Consider the following 17,741-nt stretch of genomic DNA (forward strand, 5'->3'; position numbering starts at 1 on the left):
CCTGGGCTGAAATCAGATGCTCAACCGACTGAGCCACCCAGGCACCCCTCCTTCTGTCTGCCTTCTGTGTTTCTCTTTCCTAAACTGAGTACGGGCAGATATTGGACTCCTGGGGGTAATCCTTTATACCACTTTTCTTCTGTTTTTCTGCTTTTGTCTTTTTTTTCCTAGAGCCCCTTCTTATTCTCTGTTAATTTTTTGTATTATGGAAAGAAGCTTCTTGAATATCTTTGAGGACAATGCTGTATTCCTGGAATAATTACCTGTGTTTTCTTTATAGGCTCCCTTTTTATTAATTTGTCTTGGTGTCTCCCTTCCACACGTCGTGTTCTTGATCCTTGCCTGTCTCTTCATATGTAAGAGTCACGTTAACGGAAAGGTGCTTGCAGACTTTGTGTACACAGATCATAGGGCTCGTTGATTGGCAGGCGTTAGGGTAATCTAGCAGAGAACTTTAACGGGGGGATCCCCAAGTGTCAGCAGGCACGAGTCTTTGCCCTGAGTCCATTGAGATTCTTTAAGGGAAGAGTCTTTCCACTTTGGGCCCAAGTTTTGTATAGCCCCAGGGCAGCAGAGGGGACTAGGGGAAGGAGAATGAACTGTTTATAGAATACAGACTTTGTAACTGGTGCTGCAAGGACAGACTCTTCACGAAGTCGTACAGGACAGGCCTGCTTCCCACTCGGCAATAATACTGTGGCCTACGGTCTTCTCTGAGCTGTTCCATCTGCCTTCCAGCTTCCAGAAGTGTTCTTATATATCTCTGCCAAATCAGGTCTTCATATAGCCAGTCTCTCTTTTTTTTTTTTTTTTCATTCAGATCTTAGTCAAAACGCTACCTCTTCAGGGAGAGCTGTGATCGTACAGTCACCCTGCCTTCCCCATCCCACTTCTAGCTTACTGCCGTGGTAACATTGAACAGTATCTAAAATCCACTAAAGTAGATAGACGTTGCCCAGCTGGTCACCCTGGTAGGCCAGTGCCTACAGGGTACACAGTGAGAACTCGGTACTCTCTGTAGAATAAATGAGCGAATCCTGTCCCCAGTGATTTCCTCCTGTTCAGAAAGGACGTTGCTGCCATTTCAGTGTATATAAATGAGGGAAAAGAAGAAATACTTGTGATTATTCCCCTGTCTTAATCTGAGCCCAACATGTCTTTCTTCAGAAAATCTTTTTTTTTTTTTTTTTAATTTAAAAGGTTATTTATTTATTTTGAGAGAGAGCGAGACAGAGCCCATGAGCTATGGAGGGGCAGAAAGACAATCCCAAGCAGGCTAGATGCTCTCAGCGCGGAGCCCAGCGCAGGGCTCAGACTCACGAACCGTGAGATCATCACCTGAGGCAAAATCAAGACTCAAAAGGACACTTAACTGACTGAGCCACCCAGGTGCCCTCAGAAAATCTTTATGTTCACTAATCTTTGTACCTGCTTTGACATCAATTTCATTTTATAGAAAAATAAAGGTAGATAAACTTAAGTCAGGGAGATACGGGACTTCTCTGTGCTATCTTTGTGGCTGTTACACAAATCTGAAATTACTCCAAAGTAGAATACTTTTTGAAAAGTCAGTTAGAAAGAAGGAAAAGTAAAAGTTATTGAAGCTAGTCCTGTTTTGGGGGTACATATTATTACCTAGGCACATGTTTGGTTATCTTTTTTTTTTTTTTTTTTTAATTTTTTTTTTTTTCAACGTTAATTTATTTTTGGGACAGAGAGAGACAGAGCATGAACGGGGGAGGGGCAGAGAGAGGGAGACACAGAATCGGAAACAGGCTCCAGGCTCTGAGCCATCAGCCCAGAGCCTGACGCGGGGCTCGAACTCCCAGACCGCGAGATCGTGACCTGGCTGAAGTTGGACGCCTAACCGACTGCACCACCCAGGCGCCCCTGGTTATCTTTTTTATACGTGTGTTCTAAGTGCTTAGCATATAAACTAATATGATGCATAGCTATTTTTTCCATCTAGAAATGAATATGTAAGAGCAGGGTTATTTTTGATAAGACATATTAACAGACTATACAAAGAAGTTATTGCCTAATCTTAGCTGTTATCAACTGAAAACTTGAGACTTTGAATTGATTGAAATTAAGTAAAAACTACACCATCACAGAAGCTTGTGTCTCTGACTTAAACTGTTTATTATCTTTTCCTCCAGAAACATTTTATTGTGAACATTGCAGTTTGTATTACCTGTTACTATTCACGAGGACAATCTCTAGTCTGGCAGTTTTGATGCAGGGCTGCTCGTCACAAAGCTAAACTAACCAGCCAGTTGTCCAAATGGCTTTATAATTTGGAAAGGAGAAGGCCTTTCTTCATATTTTTCCCCTTTTACTCCCTCTCATCATCAAAATTCATTGGATAACTGTTAGAGAAACAAGAGAAACCAAAACGTATGCAACTTAATCTGACTTGTAGCCTTAACTCCATCACTCTGTGGGGCGGGAGGGCGGTGTATACGTGCTCATGCTCGCCCTTAGCAAAGATTTAGTTCTTTAGCCTCATTTTTTGAAAGTGAGAATTTAGCCTAGATCATCTCCTAGATTCCCGTTTAAATCCAAAAGTTCTGTGACGTTGGATAAAACAATTGCTTCTGAGGGAGGGAAGTTGCAGAGGGGACTGACTGGAGCGTAGATGATTGAAACCAAGGTCAGTGCCAGACCCTTTGTGGTGGTGGTCCCCACCCCATGAATACCTGACTTGGCCAAGATCAATCTTGGAAAGCCCTTTTCTTTTATGCAGACATTGACTCATAAGTGTTACAATATAGATATCTTTCAAATTACTTTTTGAAAGCGAGAAATCATACATAAACCATTTTTAACACAAATTTTTAAAAATAGAATGAGGGAAGGGGCGCCTGGGTGGCGCAGTTGGTTAACCGTCTGACTTCAGCCAGGTCACGATCTCGCGGTCCGTCAATTCGAGCCCCGCGTCAGGCTCTGGGCTGATGGCTCAGAGCCTGGAGCCTGCTTCCGATTCTGTGTCTCCCTCTCTCTCTGCCCCTCCCCCGTTCATGCTCTGTCTCTCTCTGTCCCCCAAAAAATAAATAAACGTTGAAAAAAAATTTTTTTTTAAATAGAATAAGGGAATAAAAAAGGAAACTTCTTCCTTGATTCCAGTCTCTCCACCACATTCGCATTCCTCCTATTACCTGTGTAAGTAGCCTAAGGGTCCATTAAAGTATTCAACAAATTCCACACACCACACACAGTGAAAGCTACTTATCAAAGAACTTGCCTGTGTTTTTACTTCCCTGTCAGATCATTGTGGTTTGAGCAGCTGATAGAAGAACCTTTGTAGTTGATGCACAGATTACTTGTTCAGTAGTTCGTTTCAGGGGCATCCTTTAGAAGGGTGAAATCTGCTAGTGTAGTTAGTGGATTATGTTACACTGAAGGATATTAAGAAGCAGCAAAAGAGCATAGAGGGAAATGCTGTCCCCACCCGCTGTCGCCAACAGGTTTGATCCACTTCTATAGAACTGCAAGCTGAATCATTAAACCAGAGCGAGTAAATAACGGGTCAGTAAACATTGTACTCCCAGTGACAAAGTTTAATTCAGTTTTAAGTATTTTGGGGTTTTGTTTGGTTGACTTTGTAGACCAGGCTGAAAGAGGAGTTTCAGTTTTTAATCATCACTAAAGCAGTCTTAAAATTTTAGTTTTAAAAAAACTTTTTTTAGTTTGAAAAAAGTGTGGTACACTCAGATGTTTGTTCTCAAATAACTGCCCACTGATTATGTGGCATTCTGTTAAGTGGGAAATGCATTATAAGATAAAGAGAAATGAGAATTTACTCTTTAATTAAGGTAGACACTTGCTATTAATACATCTATTGATTAATACATTATTTAACAAGCCCCCCTTCCCTTGGGTCTACATGGCATGCTAATTCCTATCTACTTTGGCTGGTTAGTTCAGTAGCTATTATACGCAAGTATTACAGATTTTGAGAAGGAGATGAGATACATAGGTTTTTTATCTTGGAAAGTCTTCTAGAAGGACGTAGGCAGGGAGGTGAATAGGGAGGGACTTTTTCATGAACTTGGCACAATCCAAAAAAAAAAAAAATCAGGCAAGATAGGTAGGAGAGATTTATTTACACAGATTTAGAAATTTATCTGAAATAATAGCCTGCTTGTAGCTAACTTAACTTTCTGATTAATGTCTGGATCAGGATTTTGAAGAAAGGAAGGATGATGAGGTTGCTAAAAGGTAAGAGATAATAGAAAAGATACAAAGAGGTATTAGGGTAAGGTTAGGCAGGGCTTAATAAACTATTTCGTCCTACTTTCTGACTTTTTATTTTGGAAGCAATGTAGCTTTAAGGATAGCTACACGACTTACTTGCCTTCATCTTCCTTTACCGAGTTTGTTTTCTTCTTTAGAATTTTTCGTAGCTAACCAGAATGAGTTGTGCGGTCTTTTGGGTGCTGTGAGTTTTACACATGCAGACTGACCCATCAGCCCCTTTTTGTGACGCTACTTAGTTTGTCTCCCTTCCCTTTGATTGAGATTATCATAGGTCAAGCTATTTATTTGGCACACATGTAAAGAGAATAATCACAAAATCGTTTTTTTTCCGTGTACTTTCTGACACTAAAAATAATATAGTTTGGCTTGTGTTTCTTGGTACTTTTCCATATGGTGGTATTGGCTGACTTGGTTCTCTGATATGGGAGAAAACTGATACGCAAACACAGCGTCATTTTTAAAAATCGCTTGTCATCAGTGTGTTGTGTAATCTCTAATAAATAGGCGATTAACTTGTTACTCTGAAATGTACATGTGATAATTTTACATTCAAGATCTATATTCCAGTTTTAGAGTTTAGGAATTCTCAGCTAATTTGTAAATTAACATTTTTTCTCATTTTCTATTTATGTGACAGTTATTAACATACCTGATTAATTGCCTTTAATAAAACAGTGATTTTTATTTTTCCCTCTATCATTATTTCTATTTACCATGGTTATAAGATCAGTCAAAAACCACTGATTGAGCGTCTGCTGTATACACACTGTTGTACTTACTAGTATGGAGAAGTCAACCTTGTTGGCTTAGGGCTTTCTCAAGAGTGGAAACTAAATAGTTTCAGTTTTAAATTCTAAACTGGCATGTAGCTCTTTACTAATAACAGTTCTGTTGAGTAAAAGTTCAGTCTGAATGAAAGTTAGCCTATATCTTAAAGTGAATGAAAGGAATTTGTTGGGTTAAGGAGGCATACATTTGCCTGGCTTTTGTAAGTAATTCCAGTGAGTTTATACCCTTTGTGCCTCTTGAAGTAGAATTTTGCTCCCTGTTTTCTTGTCTTTATTAAATTGGAAAATCTGATGCTACTGTAGCATAAAGAAATACTTTGAACAAAAAAAGCTGTTCAAGTAGAAATGTGATTTCATTAGAATATTTGAGGTCAGGCACTGTCTTTTTCTTATTGGAATATGACCTTGCTTGCATGAGAGAATAATCATTAGACTTTACAAATTAGCAAGTACATAAACTAGGTGAAGAAAAAGTATTTTTACCTCAAAAAATTGTGCTGACTTTTTTTGGCAAGTATGCCCAATTTCAAAGGCTATTTGGGTTTTCTTGTTTTTGTTTTATTTTTTGTTTAATTTTGTTTGTTTGTGGTTCCTGTGCTCCATATGTAGCTTTGTACGTATTTCACAGATAAGGTAATGTTTGAAGCATTTAAAAATTGCCAAAAATGTAGGTAATAAATTTGATTTGAATTTGGAATGAAGCCACTGGGTGGAATGGAGGTATAATAGGGAATGAAAAATGGGGGTGGATTGGGTGGGAATATATTTACAAACAGTATTCCATGATATTTTAAATTATAATTGCTTTAGGAATTAATATGACTCATTAGGAAAACAAGAAACAACCACTCCCCACCACGATAAAAATGCATTTTCTTTTGGAAAGAACCACTTTATTTTCCTCCTTTCTTTTTCTTTTTTCCTTTCCTTTTTTTTTCTTTTCTTTTTTTTTTTTTCTTTTTGTTTTAAAGATATTTGGGCTATAGGGTGTATATTTGCAGAACTACTAACGTCAGAACCAATATTTCACTGTCGACAAGAGGACATCAAAACTAGTAATCCTTATCACCATGACCAGCTGGACAGAATATTCAATGTAATGGGATTTCCTGCAGGTACACATTATGTTTTTGTTTTTGTTTTTAAATCACTGTTGTTTAAACTTAGATATCTTCATTGGAAAGGTGTGTATCTTAAGCTGATGAAAGCCACTCTTTACTCAGTTCTTTATATTTGTGACTTGCATTAATCAAAGCTCCTTAGAAATAGCAAAATTTAGAGTTCACATATTAGCGTAAAGATATTTGTGGGTTTTCTGAATTCGAGGAGTATATTTTTGTTTCATTTTATTTTGTTTTGTTTTGTTGTTTAATATTTGAAATGACAACATGTTTGCGATATCTGTATTAAAAGGTGCCTTTAGTTCTTACCAGGGGAAACTATAAATAAAATTCAGTAGTATGTATTTTGGTCCGGCAGTACGTATAATAATGCCATTACTTGGGATTTGAGTGTAAATTTTGAACATTATTTACATTTAGGGCACTGTAGAATCACATTATGTTGAGTAATATGAAACATAGAATATTTTTGCTCTATCACCCTGGCTGGTAAGAACATTCTTTTAAGTGTTCTATTAGAACAGCAACCTTGCGTGCACTGATTAGCGGCAGGGAGAAAGTCGTTAAGGTGTCTCATCACAGGCGTTAGACCTCACCAGCTGTGTCTCCATCCCTTGTTAACCCACAGAATCCTAGTTCCTCAGTCACCAAAAACTGCCCAGAAGTCTAGAATAATGGATATTTGCTTAAAACACATACATAATATTGGCTAGTGAGGTACTTATTAGAAATGGTGTCTCATTAGGAAGTTTTCTCAGGTCAGGGTAACTCAAGACTAATGCAGAAATACCTGGGAGTTATAATTTCTCATTCCCTTGTTGGAGTGTTAACACAAATACTACCTTTCTGCAGAATTGGTCAATGGTTCTGTGAAGACTGCTTTTTTGTGATGGGAATTGTATTTATTCACTAAATATTTGAGTACCTGCCATGTGGAGGCACTGAGTTATGCATACAGCCTTGTTGATATAACAGGCATGACTCTTGCCTTCTTGGAGTTCATACTGTGGTGCTCTAAGTAGAATGTTTAAATAATAGCTATGGATGGAGTAGGTGGAGGAGAATGGTCTTTTCTTCCCACTTGTGGATGTGTCCACCATCTCTAAGGCCCGAGGCAAAGGAATATGGCTTACAAGGAGGTGAAAGTGGGGGTGGCTTCTGTAGGAGATGATTCTTAATGTGTAGTTCAATAGCTACGGTAGGCTCAGCTTATAAGAAATTTGAAAAGTAGGCAGAGCAGGGTTTAGATTTAATGTGCAAGAGAATCCACGATAAGTTCTTGAAAACTAGTGATGTGGTTTATGTTCCATTTTAGAAAGATTAGCGTGTGGTGGTGGGTAAAAGTCAGTTAAAGAGAGGGAAGCGAAGCCTTGCAAGCCAGCTCTTTGCCTGTATCACGGTACTCCAGGTGTAAGTGATTAAAAAAAAAAAAAGGATGGGAAGTGAAGGACAAAAATGGAATTGCTTATAGGAAGTGTGTAATTGAGGGAAAAGTAAAAGATTATCAAGATTTCTAGCTTGAGAAATTGACAAAATAGAGAAATCAGAGCAAGGAAATAAGGAGAAGATTCCATGCAGGGGTTGTGTATTTAGTTGACTTTACAATATGTGCTATTTATGGAGGATAGGTAGTAGCTGTTTGTGTGAGTGGAAGGAAACCTCTGAAGGCCATTTAAAAACTGACGGTAGCTATTAAGCTACCTGTTGTACTGCCTGTTGTACTACGGCACCTGGTAGTCTCCCGGTAAAAGTCCATTGGTAGTGATGGAAAAAACAAGCCGTCTAGCATGTGTTGTTCGAGCAACTCTAAGGCCAGCAGAACTAACTGAAACATTTTCCACCTAATGTACCTAGTAGCTGGGGTTGTTTTTGTTACTGTTATTGAAACTAGCCAAGCCACCAGCTGACTTTTTTGCATACTAGTTATATCCTACCCTGTTCTATTTCAGACAATTGTTGTCGCTTACATTGATTGCTGACGTAAAGCAGTGTATTTAATAAAGTGAAAGTAAGGAGGGTCATATTTTTTTTTTAAAGTGCATCTTATAGCTATGGAGGGAAAAGATACTACATTTGTCATTGAAGACCTTGGTTGCTGATTTAACCAAGGTACTGAGTGGAAAAGGGGAAAAAGTAGTTTTACAAACAGAAATAGAATGATTTAAAAATAGAAATATTTATTAATAGCTTATTCCCCTCTACTTATAGAAATTGAGGTAAAAAAGAAATTGAGGTAACTGATAGTAAATTCTATGGAAAGTAGGCACTGAAAAGATAAACTCAAAAAGATAGAGATCTAATGCTATGCAAGGGATGAGAATTGTATTTACAGGTCAAGATAAGATGTTTCTATAGCTAGTCAGTTATTTGAGATCTGTGCTTTCATGGAAGGTCAAAGTGTATGGCGTGTAATAAAAATTGAGGTAACTCTTGTTAAAATTCTTGAGAACAGGAACCTAGACAACATAAAATGTTATCAATGTATTCCACAGATAAAGATTGGGAAGATATAAAAAAGATGCCCGAACATTCAACATTAATGAAAGATTTCAGAAGAAATACGTAAGTTGGAAAGAAAGTAGACCCTTTTTTGATTTCTGCTTTCCCACAATACTTAGGTATAAGATTGAGTACTCGACAGAATACGGAACACAAGGTTATGCTAACAAACAGTTTTACTTATTTACTTAATAAATATTTTACATTATGGCATTCTTTATTGCTCAAGATGTTTACATGATATCAAGAAGATAAACAGCTGATTTTAGTAGCTAATTTGGATAGAAAAAAACCCTTTCTGTACCTATTACTTTCTGGAAACGGCATCAGTGAAAGTATCATAGCTGAAGCAGTAAGAGACTGAAATACCCAGCCTTGCTAGCACTGACTTGCCTCCCCACCTGGGTTGTGTAGTCATTTTATGTAGGCTTTAGCAGAGAAGAAGGAATATTTCATTTATCTGCAATGCAATATCAGAGAATTGGGAGAGAGGACAGTTTATAGGCCTGTGACAAATGTAAAAAAAATTTTCTTTATACTAAAAGGCTGAATTAAACATTTGACCTGTAGTTATTGAGATAAGAGTCATATAAAAATGCTATTCAGTGTATATCATTTATGAAATTATTTTGTGTTTAATCAGTGGTATCCATTCGTAAGTGACTAGTGTGCGTGAATGAAATATGAAATTGATCTAATGCTATGCCGATAATGCCATTTTTTATACATATTCTGTACCGGTTGTTATTAAAATGTTTGGAAAAGCCTCAGCTGATGTAAAATTAACCTCAAAATCTAATAGGTATTTCATAGTATTTCTCTTTCAGGTATACCAACTGCAGCCTTATCAAGTACATGGAAAAACATAAAGTTAAACCAGATAGTAAAGCATTCCACTTGGTAAGCTTTAGAGAACAATAATAATTTTTTTTTCCCCTTGATTAGCCCAACCAGAGGTTTTTTGGGGTCACTTTATATGGTTACTTAGCACTCTTAGAGTACTTTATTTTTATTTATTTATTTATTTATTTATTTAGAGTACTTTAATGGTAAACGCAGACATCTGGTTGGTGCATCTTAGTAAAGGCATGAAAATATTTGTTTTTGCAAACCCATAACATGGTTTAACAGACTAATGTTCAGTTATATTAGATTTTCTAAAGGTTGTCTTTGTACCAAGGCTGTCAAGAACATTTTTAGAGTTACATTTATTGGTTTTCATCAGTTATTTAAAAGTTCCAAATATTTCGAAGAATCTAAAAGAAAAACCATCCCACTGCTCAGAAATAATTTTTACAGGTTATTTTGTATTTCAGATCTTTGAAAGATTGTTTATAAAATTTTTAACTCCCAAGATACTCTTACAGACTTGGGTATTAGAAGTCCTTCAGTGATGGTGTGCACTGTTTGCATTTTCTGGAAGAATATGAGAGTTGTGTGATTTATTACTGTATAATGGAAAAATAATTTGACCTAGAAACTGAAAGAATCCATGCGCTATCATAATTTATGAGATTATATTCAACTATTGCCGATTTAAATTTGTTTACAATTTAATTTCCACTTTTACATCATTACAATTAAAACTGATTTTCAGCTTTATGTTTTTAAGAAAGTTATATAACATACTTGGAAATTTGGGGGAGCAGGCTGTATTATATTTGGCTTAAAATTCTTTTAATCCTTTATTCTTGGTATTTTTAAATGAGTTCATTAAGTGGGATTTTTTTTTTTTTTTTTTTTTTTTTGCCTTGAAAAGATTGTATTTTCCTTTATTACAGTACCAGGCCACTTGCAAACATGTCTTCTATTTCTGCTTTTTCTTCTCTGTCTACTGCTTCTGCTCCTACACCTTCTACTTATTTTTATATCATGTCCTATATCCTATATTTCATATCTTATTAGCAACTTAAAAAGCAGTACTTAACCTATCTTATTAGCACACAATATATTATTATCCAAATAATGGTTTCTTATAACGTACTTGAAATAGGACCCAAATAGGAAGGTAAGTTAGATCCTTCAACATACGGATTATTTATTCCAGCAAAATAATGGTAATAGTGGTAGACTGAAAGTCACAGTTTGCCCTTCCTTCCCCCCAGTTTGCTGCTCTTTGATATGGTCTGAAGTGGCTCTCACAACCATCACCACTGACATCCCAGAGAGAGACTTCCCTTGCAGCTTATTTGCTCATTTTTGCTGGGGTGACCGACCTTGTGTGGGCCCATCTGAAAACTCGGACGTAACTCCGTTAAAACTGTTGACTATTTTAAATGGCAAATCCGTGCTTTTCCTTTCAACTCTAAAAATGAAGCTGCACTTCCACTGAAATCTCATCAAAATTAAATTTAAATCTCGCCATCCCGGCATTTCTTCTGTATTTCTGAATATTTTATGTCCTTCTGTCCTCTGTGCCCTCTCCCATCAAGTCTCAGCACGTCTGTTGGTTTTCAAGAGTGGTCCTGGTCCACCGCACCAGAGTCATTTGGGAACTTGATGGAAAGGCAGCTCTTCGGACCCCTGCCCAGACATCCCAGTCAGAGCTCTGGGAGCGGGGCCAGCGGTCTGCTTTCGGAAGTGCGCGAGCGGTGATTCCGATGTACTCTGACATCTGAAAACCACCGCATTAGATCAAAGAGGAGAAGCTGAGAGACCACTATTTAGATAAGCTCTTAAATCACATGTTAAAGTCAAACATTCTAAAATAAATAAATAATAAAATAAAATATGTTCGTAAAGTCTTCGGTCAACTATGTTTTAACCAAAAAATACTGAATTTTCACATGAGTGCAACATTTCTATAGGTAGCAAGGTAACAATAACAATAATAATAGCAGCTAACACTTACTGTCTTTGTGCCAGGTACCATTATGTTTGCTTTCCATACATTAACTCATTTAATCCTGAAAACAAACCTTTGGTAGTAGGCACGATTGTTAATCTCCCTTTGACAGATGGCATTACAAAGAGAGTAAGCACCTTGTCCAGAGTCACTCGGCTCATAAATGTCAAGTCAGGACTTGACCCAAGCAGTAACCTTGGAGTCTCCCATTCATAACCCCTCTGTACTTTACAAGTTCTGTATCAAGCATCGTATTTATTTAGACTAGGATAGCACTGGATAGCACAGGAGAGCTTTCTCTGATGATCTGTGCTATCCCATAGGGTAACTTCTACCCACATGTGTCTCTTGAGCTCTAGCAATGTACCTGATATGACTGAGAAATTGTTTTGTTTTGTTTTTTTAGTTTAATTTGGTTTTAGTTAATTTGGATTTAAATCTAAATAGCCACACATGGCTAGTTTATTATTTGTGTTATAATAATGTTTCCCCTTAATAGAAAAAGAATAGAAAAGACAAGAATTTAGTTCTGTCCTAAATTGGGCAAAGCAGTTCAGATAATGTGGATCATTGGTTTGGAGTAAGGCATACGTTTAGTTACTTCTGAAAGGAGAACCAAGTAAGATCATGATTATTAGAATGACTAAATGTGAATTACTACATTAAATAGAAAATAAGTTTTCCTGTTGTTAATTTGGGGGAATAAATACCTTCAAATGGTGGCATTTTCGTCAAAAAACATACACTTCGCACATGTGTCCGAGGAGATGACTACGGGAAGTAACGCAGTAACGTTTTTATGACTTACGGTTTCAGCTTCAGAAGTTGCTTACCATGGACCCAATTAAGCGAATTACCTCAGAACAGGCTATGCAGGATCCCTACTTCTTAGAAGATCCGCTTCCTACATCAGAGTAAGTGACCCATCTATTAATTCACCGGCACGATGGAATTTTTTGGAGCGTGCTTTATTTTAGCTACCAACTCCAAGTTGCCACTCCTGTGACGGGAGGACCTGAGGAAATCCCCACAATAAGCCAGAAATGAGCTCTGATGACCGAGGTGTCATTTAGGCATCTCTGGCCGTGTCTCGCTTTGTGCGACGTTGCCGGCTCTAGTTTCAGGCGCACTCCCGTTACTTGGTGGCGGGTCGCGTGTGGGTGCTGCCACTCCCTCAGACTCCCCGAGGCCGCTCACCGCTTGCACTCACACTCTGTGTTCCCAACTGCAGATCTCGTTCCCTAAGAGCAGTGACGTTGCAGCTGGCCTCTACATTTCGGGTATAGTAATAAAGAGTAAGCCTGGGCCAGAAGGAAGTTGAGTCATATTCGATGATCGATTATTTTTATACAGTTCTGAAAAGCCCTCCCACGGCCTGCTGTAATGTCACGGGTTAGAAGAGTCATCTCTTCACAGCTGCAGGAAGGGTTCTGGTTTTATAAATACGGAGGCAAAGTCCACCTTAAAAGATTAAAATGAAGGATCTGAAATATCGATTAGCATACTGGAAAACATTTCTCCTTTTTTTTTTTTGTGATCAGCGTTTTTGCCGGTTGTCAGATCCCTTACCCCAAACGAGAATTTTTGACAGAAGAAGAACCTGATGACAAAGGAGACAAAGTAAGTATTAAAGTACATTTCCTGCCTCTCGTTGTGGCCAGTGCGACCGTGAAGATAATTTTGCTTGTATTTGGTTCTCCTTCTGAGTTGAACTTTATTTTTCTGTTTAACCAATTGAGAAGAACCAGCAGCAGCAGCAGGGCAATAACCATACTAATGGAACCGGTCACCCAGGGAATCAAGACAGCAGTCACACACAGGGACCCCCGTTGAAAAAAGTGAGAGTTGTCCCTCCGACCACTACCTCAGGTGGACTAATCATGACCTCAGACTATCAGGTATTTCTAGTGTGTTTTGTTTTGGCTTGCCATATCCATACTTGTATATGGGTTTGTGACCTTTGGGAAATGCAGTATAATTAAGAAAAATGCTGACTTTTACATACCTGGGGAAATGACACTGACACGAGCGTCACTGGCATGGAGAAACACTGACTGATACAGTAGAGGGAGCTGGCTTTTGAACCAGACAGGCCTAGAATGATCGAACTTAAACTACGCCATTTATCAACTCTGTGACCTTGGACAGACGATGTGACATTTCCCGGCTTTAGTTTTTCATCTGTAAAATGAGAGTAGCCAAGTCTAACTGGTAGCTGTTGTAAGAGTAGACGTGATAAATCCTAGCGCCTTAACTTGTAGCAGCAGCTCAGTCAGTGCTGTCTGTTGTTTTGAGACAGCCGTATACCGATAACGATTAAGCACACAGGCTTTCAAATCCCAGCCCGGCCACTGACTTCGGGTAACCTTGAGTAAGTCATTCAGATGTTCCCAGTTTTCTCGTTTGTAGAAATGGACAATGGCAAGTGTCAAGTTGTAACAACGATTTAACGAAAGAACGTATGCTGAGGCACAGTGGCTGGCCTGCCTTGAGTCCTTAACGGATGTTACCACTCTTACCGTCTTCATCATCATTCCTGCCATCAGAAGTCTTAGTAGCATTCATAGCACCCAAGTTCATTTATTTATTTTGAGAGAGAGAACGTGAGCTGGGGAGAGGCAGAGAGAGAGAGGGAAAGAGAGAGAGTCCCAGGCAGGCTCCGAGCGTTCGGCACAGAGCCCGACTCGGGGCTTGAACTCAGGAACCTGAGCCGAGATCAAGAGTCAGACGCTTCACCACTGAGCCTCACAGGCGCCCCCTTAGTAAGCGCTTCTTAAGTGGTGGTGGTGATGCTGGTGGTGACTGTAATGATAAGAACTTGTTGGGTACTTACTCTGCTAGCTTTTATACTAAGCATGAAACCTACATTATTTCATCATTATCTCGGAAAACTGATGCTCAGAGAGGTTCCATAGCTTTCACGTGTTCCCCTGCCGAGCCGGGGGCAGACCCAGCACACAGACTCAGATCTGACCGCCAAGGCTGCCTGCTCGTGGATCCTGTCGAGTGACATTGTCAGTTCCTTTGCAGAAAGACCTGCTCTGAAAATCGTATTCCACCTCCTTGCTCATTCTGATCATATTGCCAACTCAGCCGGGTTTCAGTGTGGAGAGGACACTGAAAGCTTGACCAGTTAGAGTTACTTACCTACCAGAAGAGAAAAGGAGATCTTACTGAACTGGTGAGCTTCCCAGAGCTGCCACTACGGTTCAGGAATAAGACCTTCACTCTTCGCTTTGGTTGAGGAGGGGGCCAGTCCACCGAACCGTGGAAATTCTTGAGACTCTGCCGGGGTAGCGGCTCTCTTCCAGGAACAAAACAGGGACGTCAAGGGCAGACATCTCTGAGGGTTGATGTTTGTTCAGACATCTCTCTCTCCCTATCTGGATGGAAAGAGCGCATCCTTCTTGGCCCAAGAGTGTGTTTGCACACTAAGGCATCCTTAGAATGAAGCGGAGCAGTGCTTGGACCTTTGCTACTGAAACCAAGAAAATGCTGCTGCCCTTCTTTGTTTCTTGGTGTTCTCATTGTGGTTGGTTTTTGTAGTGACTTCGATTTCACGTGTCCCCTCTTTTAAAATTCTATTTTGCTAGGGTTGGCAGAATTTCGGATTGTATGATTTATTAACTACGCTTTGAAAGAGGAAAGTAGTAAATTACGGTTAATCAGTTATCACATTTGTCTTGGGAGCTAATAATACGAGAGAGAGAGGTGCAGGAATAGGAATAATAATATAACAGGTCAAAATCAGAGGTCTCTGAACTCTATCACTGTTCTTTCCCTTTGTGCTCTTTTTAGAATTGAGAATACCATTCTTGTTACGTTTCTATAATTACGAACTTTTGTATATACCTTGTAGCAGAAGATAAGATTCATTAAAGGGCATAAAAATATTAAATGCCAAAGAGAATTATTCCGTGGTACCTTTTCTTGCCCTGTTCATTTTTTTTTCTATTTTTCAGTCACGAGCATGTTGAGAGGTTTCTACCGAAGAAACTAGCATGTGAATTAGCTTTGAATTTCTTAGTGTGTCCATCACTAAGTTCATTTATAAACAACTCGAGCAAATTAATTATTACTTATCAAGTAGGTACAAAATGGCTTACAGAGGGAGGTTACTGCTCTAGAGAAACAGCGAACTGCACAGCATTGTAATGAGACTCAGCCTGATACTGTTTGCTGGCAATACTCTGACCTCCACAAAGAAAAGCTGATATTAAAAGATTGGGGGTTTTCATCATGTTCCGTCTAGAGCTAGTATATGGCGCAAGACTTTGAAATTCTTACTGCCTTGAAATCAGTGACATTTTAAACACACATAAGCCTTGCTGGCTCGGGATGGAGCCGACTCTTAGAGACGTCTGACTCACATGTCTCCCTCGTTCTCCATTTTCCAGCGTTCCAATCCACATGCTGCCTATCCCAACCCTGGACCAAGCACATCACAGCCGCAGAGCAGCATGGGATACTCAGCTACCTCCCAGCAGCCTCCACAGTACTCACACCAGACACACCGGTACTGAGCTGCGCTGGAATGTTGTCCGTGCACCGTTGCTAGCGCTGTGGACTGACGGTGCAGCTCCCTGCGGGAACCCGGCATGGGCCACGGGAGTGTACTGTGCGCTCACATCCTCAGACTGTCCAGTAGCCAAGTTCCACCACTTTTCACAGACCGGGGTAGTGGCTTCCAAGTTGTACCTGTTCCGGAGTTAGACTTGAAAGAAAGTGCTAGCACAGTTTGTGTTGTGGATTTGCTACTTCCATAGTTTACTTGACATGGTTCAGACTGACCAATGCATCGTTTTCAGTGACAGTCTGTAGCAGTTGAAGCTGTGAAATGTGCTAGGGCGAGCATTTGTCGTTGTATGTGGTGAGTTCTTTCAGTGTAACAGCGTCCTCTGACCAATAGTACACACACACACAAGTTTAACTGGTACTTGAAACACACGGCGTATGTCACTCAACAAAATCACCAAGACGCAAAGTGAGATTATTTTGGTACACCTTTCATTTTAGTGTCTTATCAGTGGGTCGATTCATTTTTCTACATTAATCAGTGTTTTTTGACCAAGACTATTGCTTGGGTTTTTTTTGAAAGTACAGAAGCCACATAGTTTTTCCAGAAAGGTTTCAAAACTCCCAAAGATTAATTTCCAACTTATAAGTTCGTTTTTATTTTCAATCTATGACTTGACTGGTATTAAAGCTGCTATTTGATAGTAATTAAATATGTTGTCATTGATATAAACCTGTTTGGTTCAGCAAACAAACTGAAATGATTGTCATAGACAGTGTTTTATTTCTCCTGTTGGTGTTGCTGATTAGTGAGCATGCTTTAAGATGAAAAAAGCATGAATGATAACTTCCTCTGAAAGTGCGGCATCCGATTCAGTTATCCTGTCCCGATTTTAAAGCTGGTTGGTGTAGTGCTATTAAAATTTTGTTCAGTTAATTTTCCTTTTTAAAACTCGTTCGCACGTTGTTTAGGGTGCCCTTACTTCAGCAAAGGAGAAGGAGTAGGAGAGCCTTAGGATTTTTGAGGAAAAAAAAAAAAACTTATAACATACAATGTACTGTATCAAACTATTTTACATGAATGACACAAGTATTCTGAATTAAAAAAAAAATTGAACATTGTTAAAAACAAGGTGTTATGTAATAAATTTATTTTTCATAAATCAAAATATGGAGTCAGCTGTATTTTTATATACACAAAGGTGTTTTATTTTAAAATGTGTCTTAACAAGTGGCCTTTAAATAAATCTCTGTGATTGTTTTCATTAATAATGTCTATATATTCTACCTCTGTAGTGGAGTAATGACTTAGGATGTATATACGGGTTCTTTCCTCTGCTGCACTTCGTACTATGATAGATGTGGAGTAGACACCTTTCTAATCGAAAGAATTATGATGAGCTTTCCATTTCTAGAATAAGACGTAATTCTGTCTTATGCTGAGAACAATTTGTTTTATCCCAAATAGTTCTTTTTCCTCCCTCCCTTCGCACGAAACCCAGAAGATTTAAAAAGCTGACATAATTTGTTTCCTAAAAATTCAACTCATTCGGATAAAAACATTCAAAGAACTAAGGAATTCCTAATCTTGCTAGGCCGGATCAGAGCAGTGAGGATAATTTAGGAGCTAGACCTGTGTTGCCACATGACGTCTTGCCGCCCCGGCTCGTCCGCACAGCGCGGGGATCTGATCACGGAGCTCCCTCCCCAGGG

The 17,741-nt window shown here is 38.9% G+C and overlaps 1 protein-coding gene across 4 annotated transcripts in view; it reads left to right on the forward strand.

The window, feature by feature from the left end:
- CDK8 (cyclin dependent kinase 8) overlaps positions 1–17,197 on the forward strand; it is a 113,684-nt gene extending 96,487 nt beyond the window's left edge. For 2 of the 4 annotated variants that reach the window (XM_043575574.1, XM_043575600.1), the window contains 7 exons: positions 6,020–6,163; positions 8,662–8,731; positions 9,496–9,568; positions 12,330–12,427; positions 13,055–13,133; positions 13,253–13,411; positions 15,911–17,197. In XM_043575574.1, the coding sequence (XP_043431509.1) occupies positions 6,020–6,163; positions 8,662–8,731; positions 9,496–9,568; positions 12,330–12,427; positions 13,055–13,133; positions 13,253–13,411; positions 15,911–16,036 (749 nt within the window). In that variant the 3' untranslated portion in view covers positions 16,037–17,197. The remainder of the gene's footprint in view (positions 1–6,019; positions 6,164–8,661; positions 8,732–9,495; positions 9,569–12,329; positions 12,428–13,054; positions 13,134–13,252; positions 13,412–15,910) is intronic. The other 2 variants (XM_043575580.1, XM_043575590.1) reach the window with 2 other exon arrangements.
- The last annotated feature ends 544 nt before the right edge of the window (positions 17,198–17,741 follow it).

Source organism: Prionailurus bengalensis, chromosome A1 (genome assembly GCF_016509475.1).
Source record: "Prionailurus bengalensis isolate Pbe53 chromosome A1, Fcat_Pben_1.1_paternal_pri, whole genome shotgun sequence".
NCBI classification, from domain to species: Eukaryota; Metazoa; Chordata; class Mammalia; order Carnivora; family Felidae; genus Prionailurus; species Prionailurus bengalensis.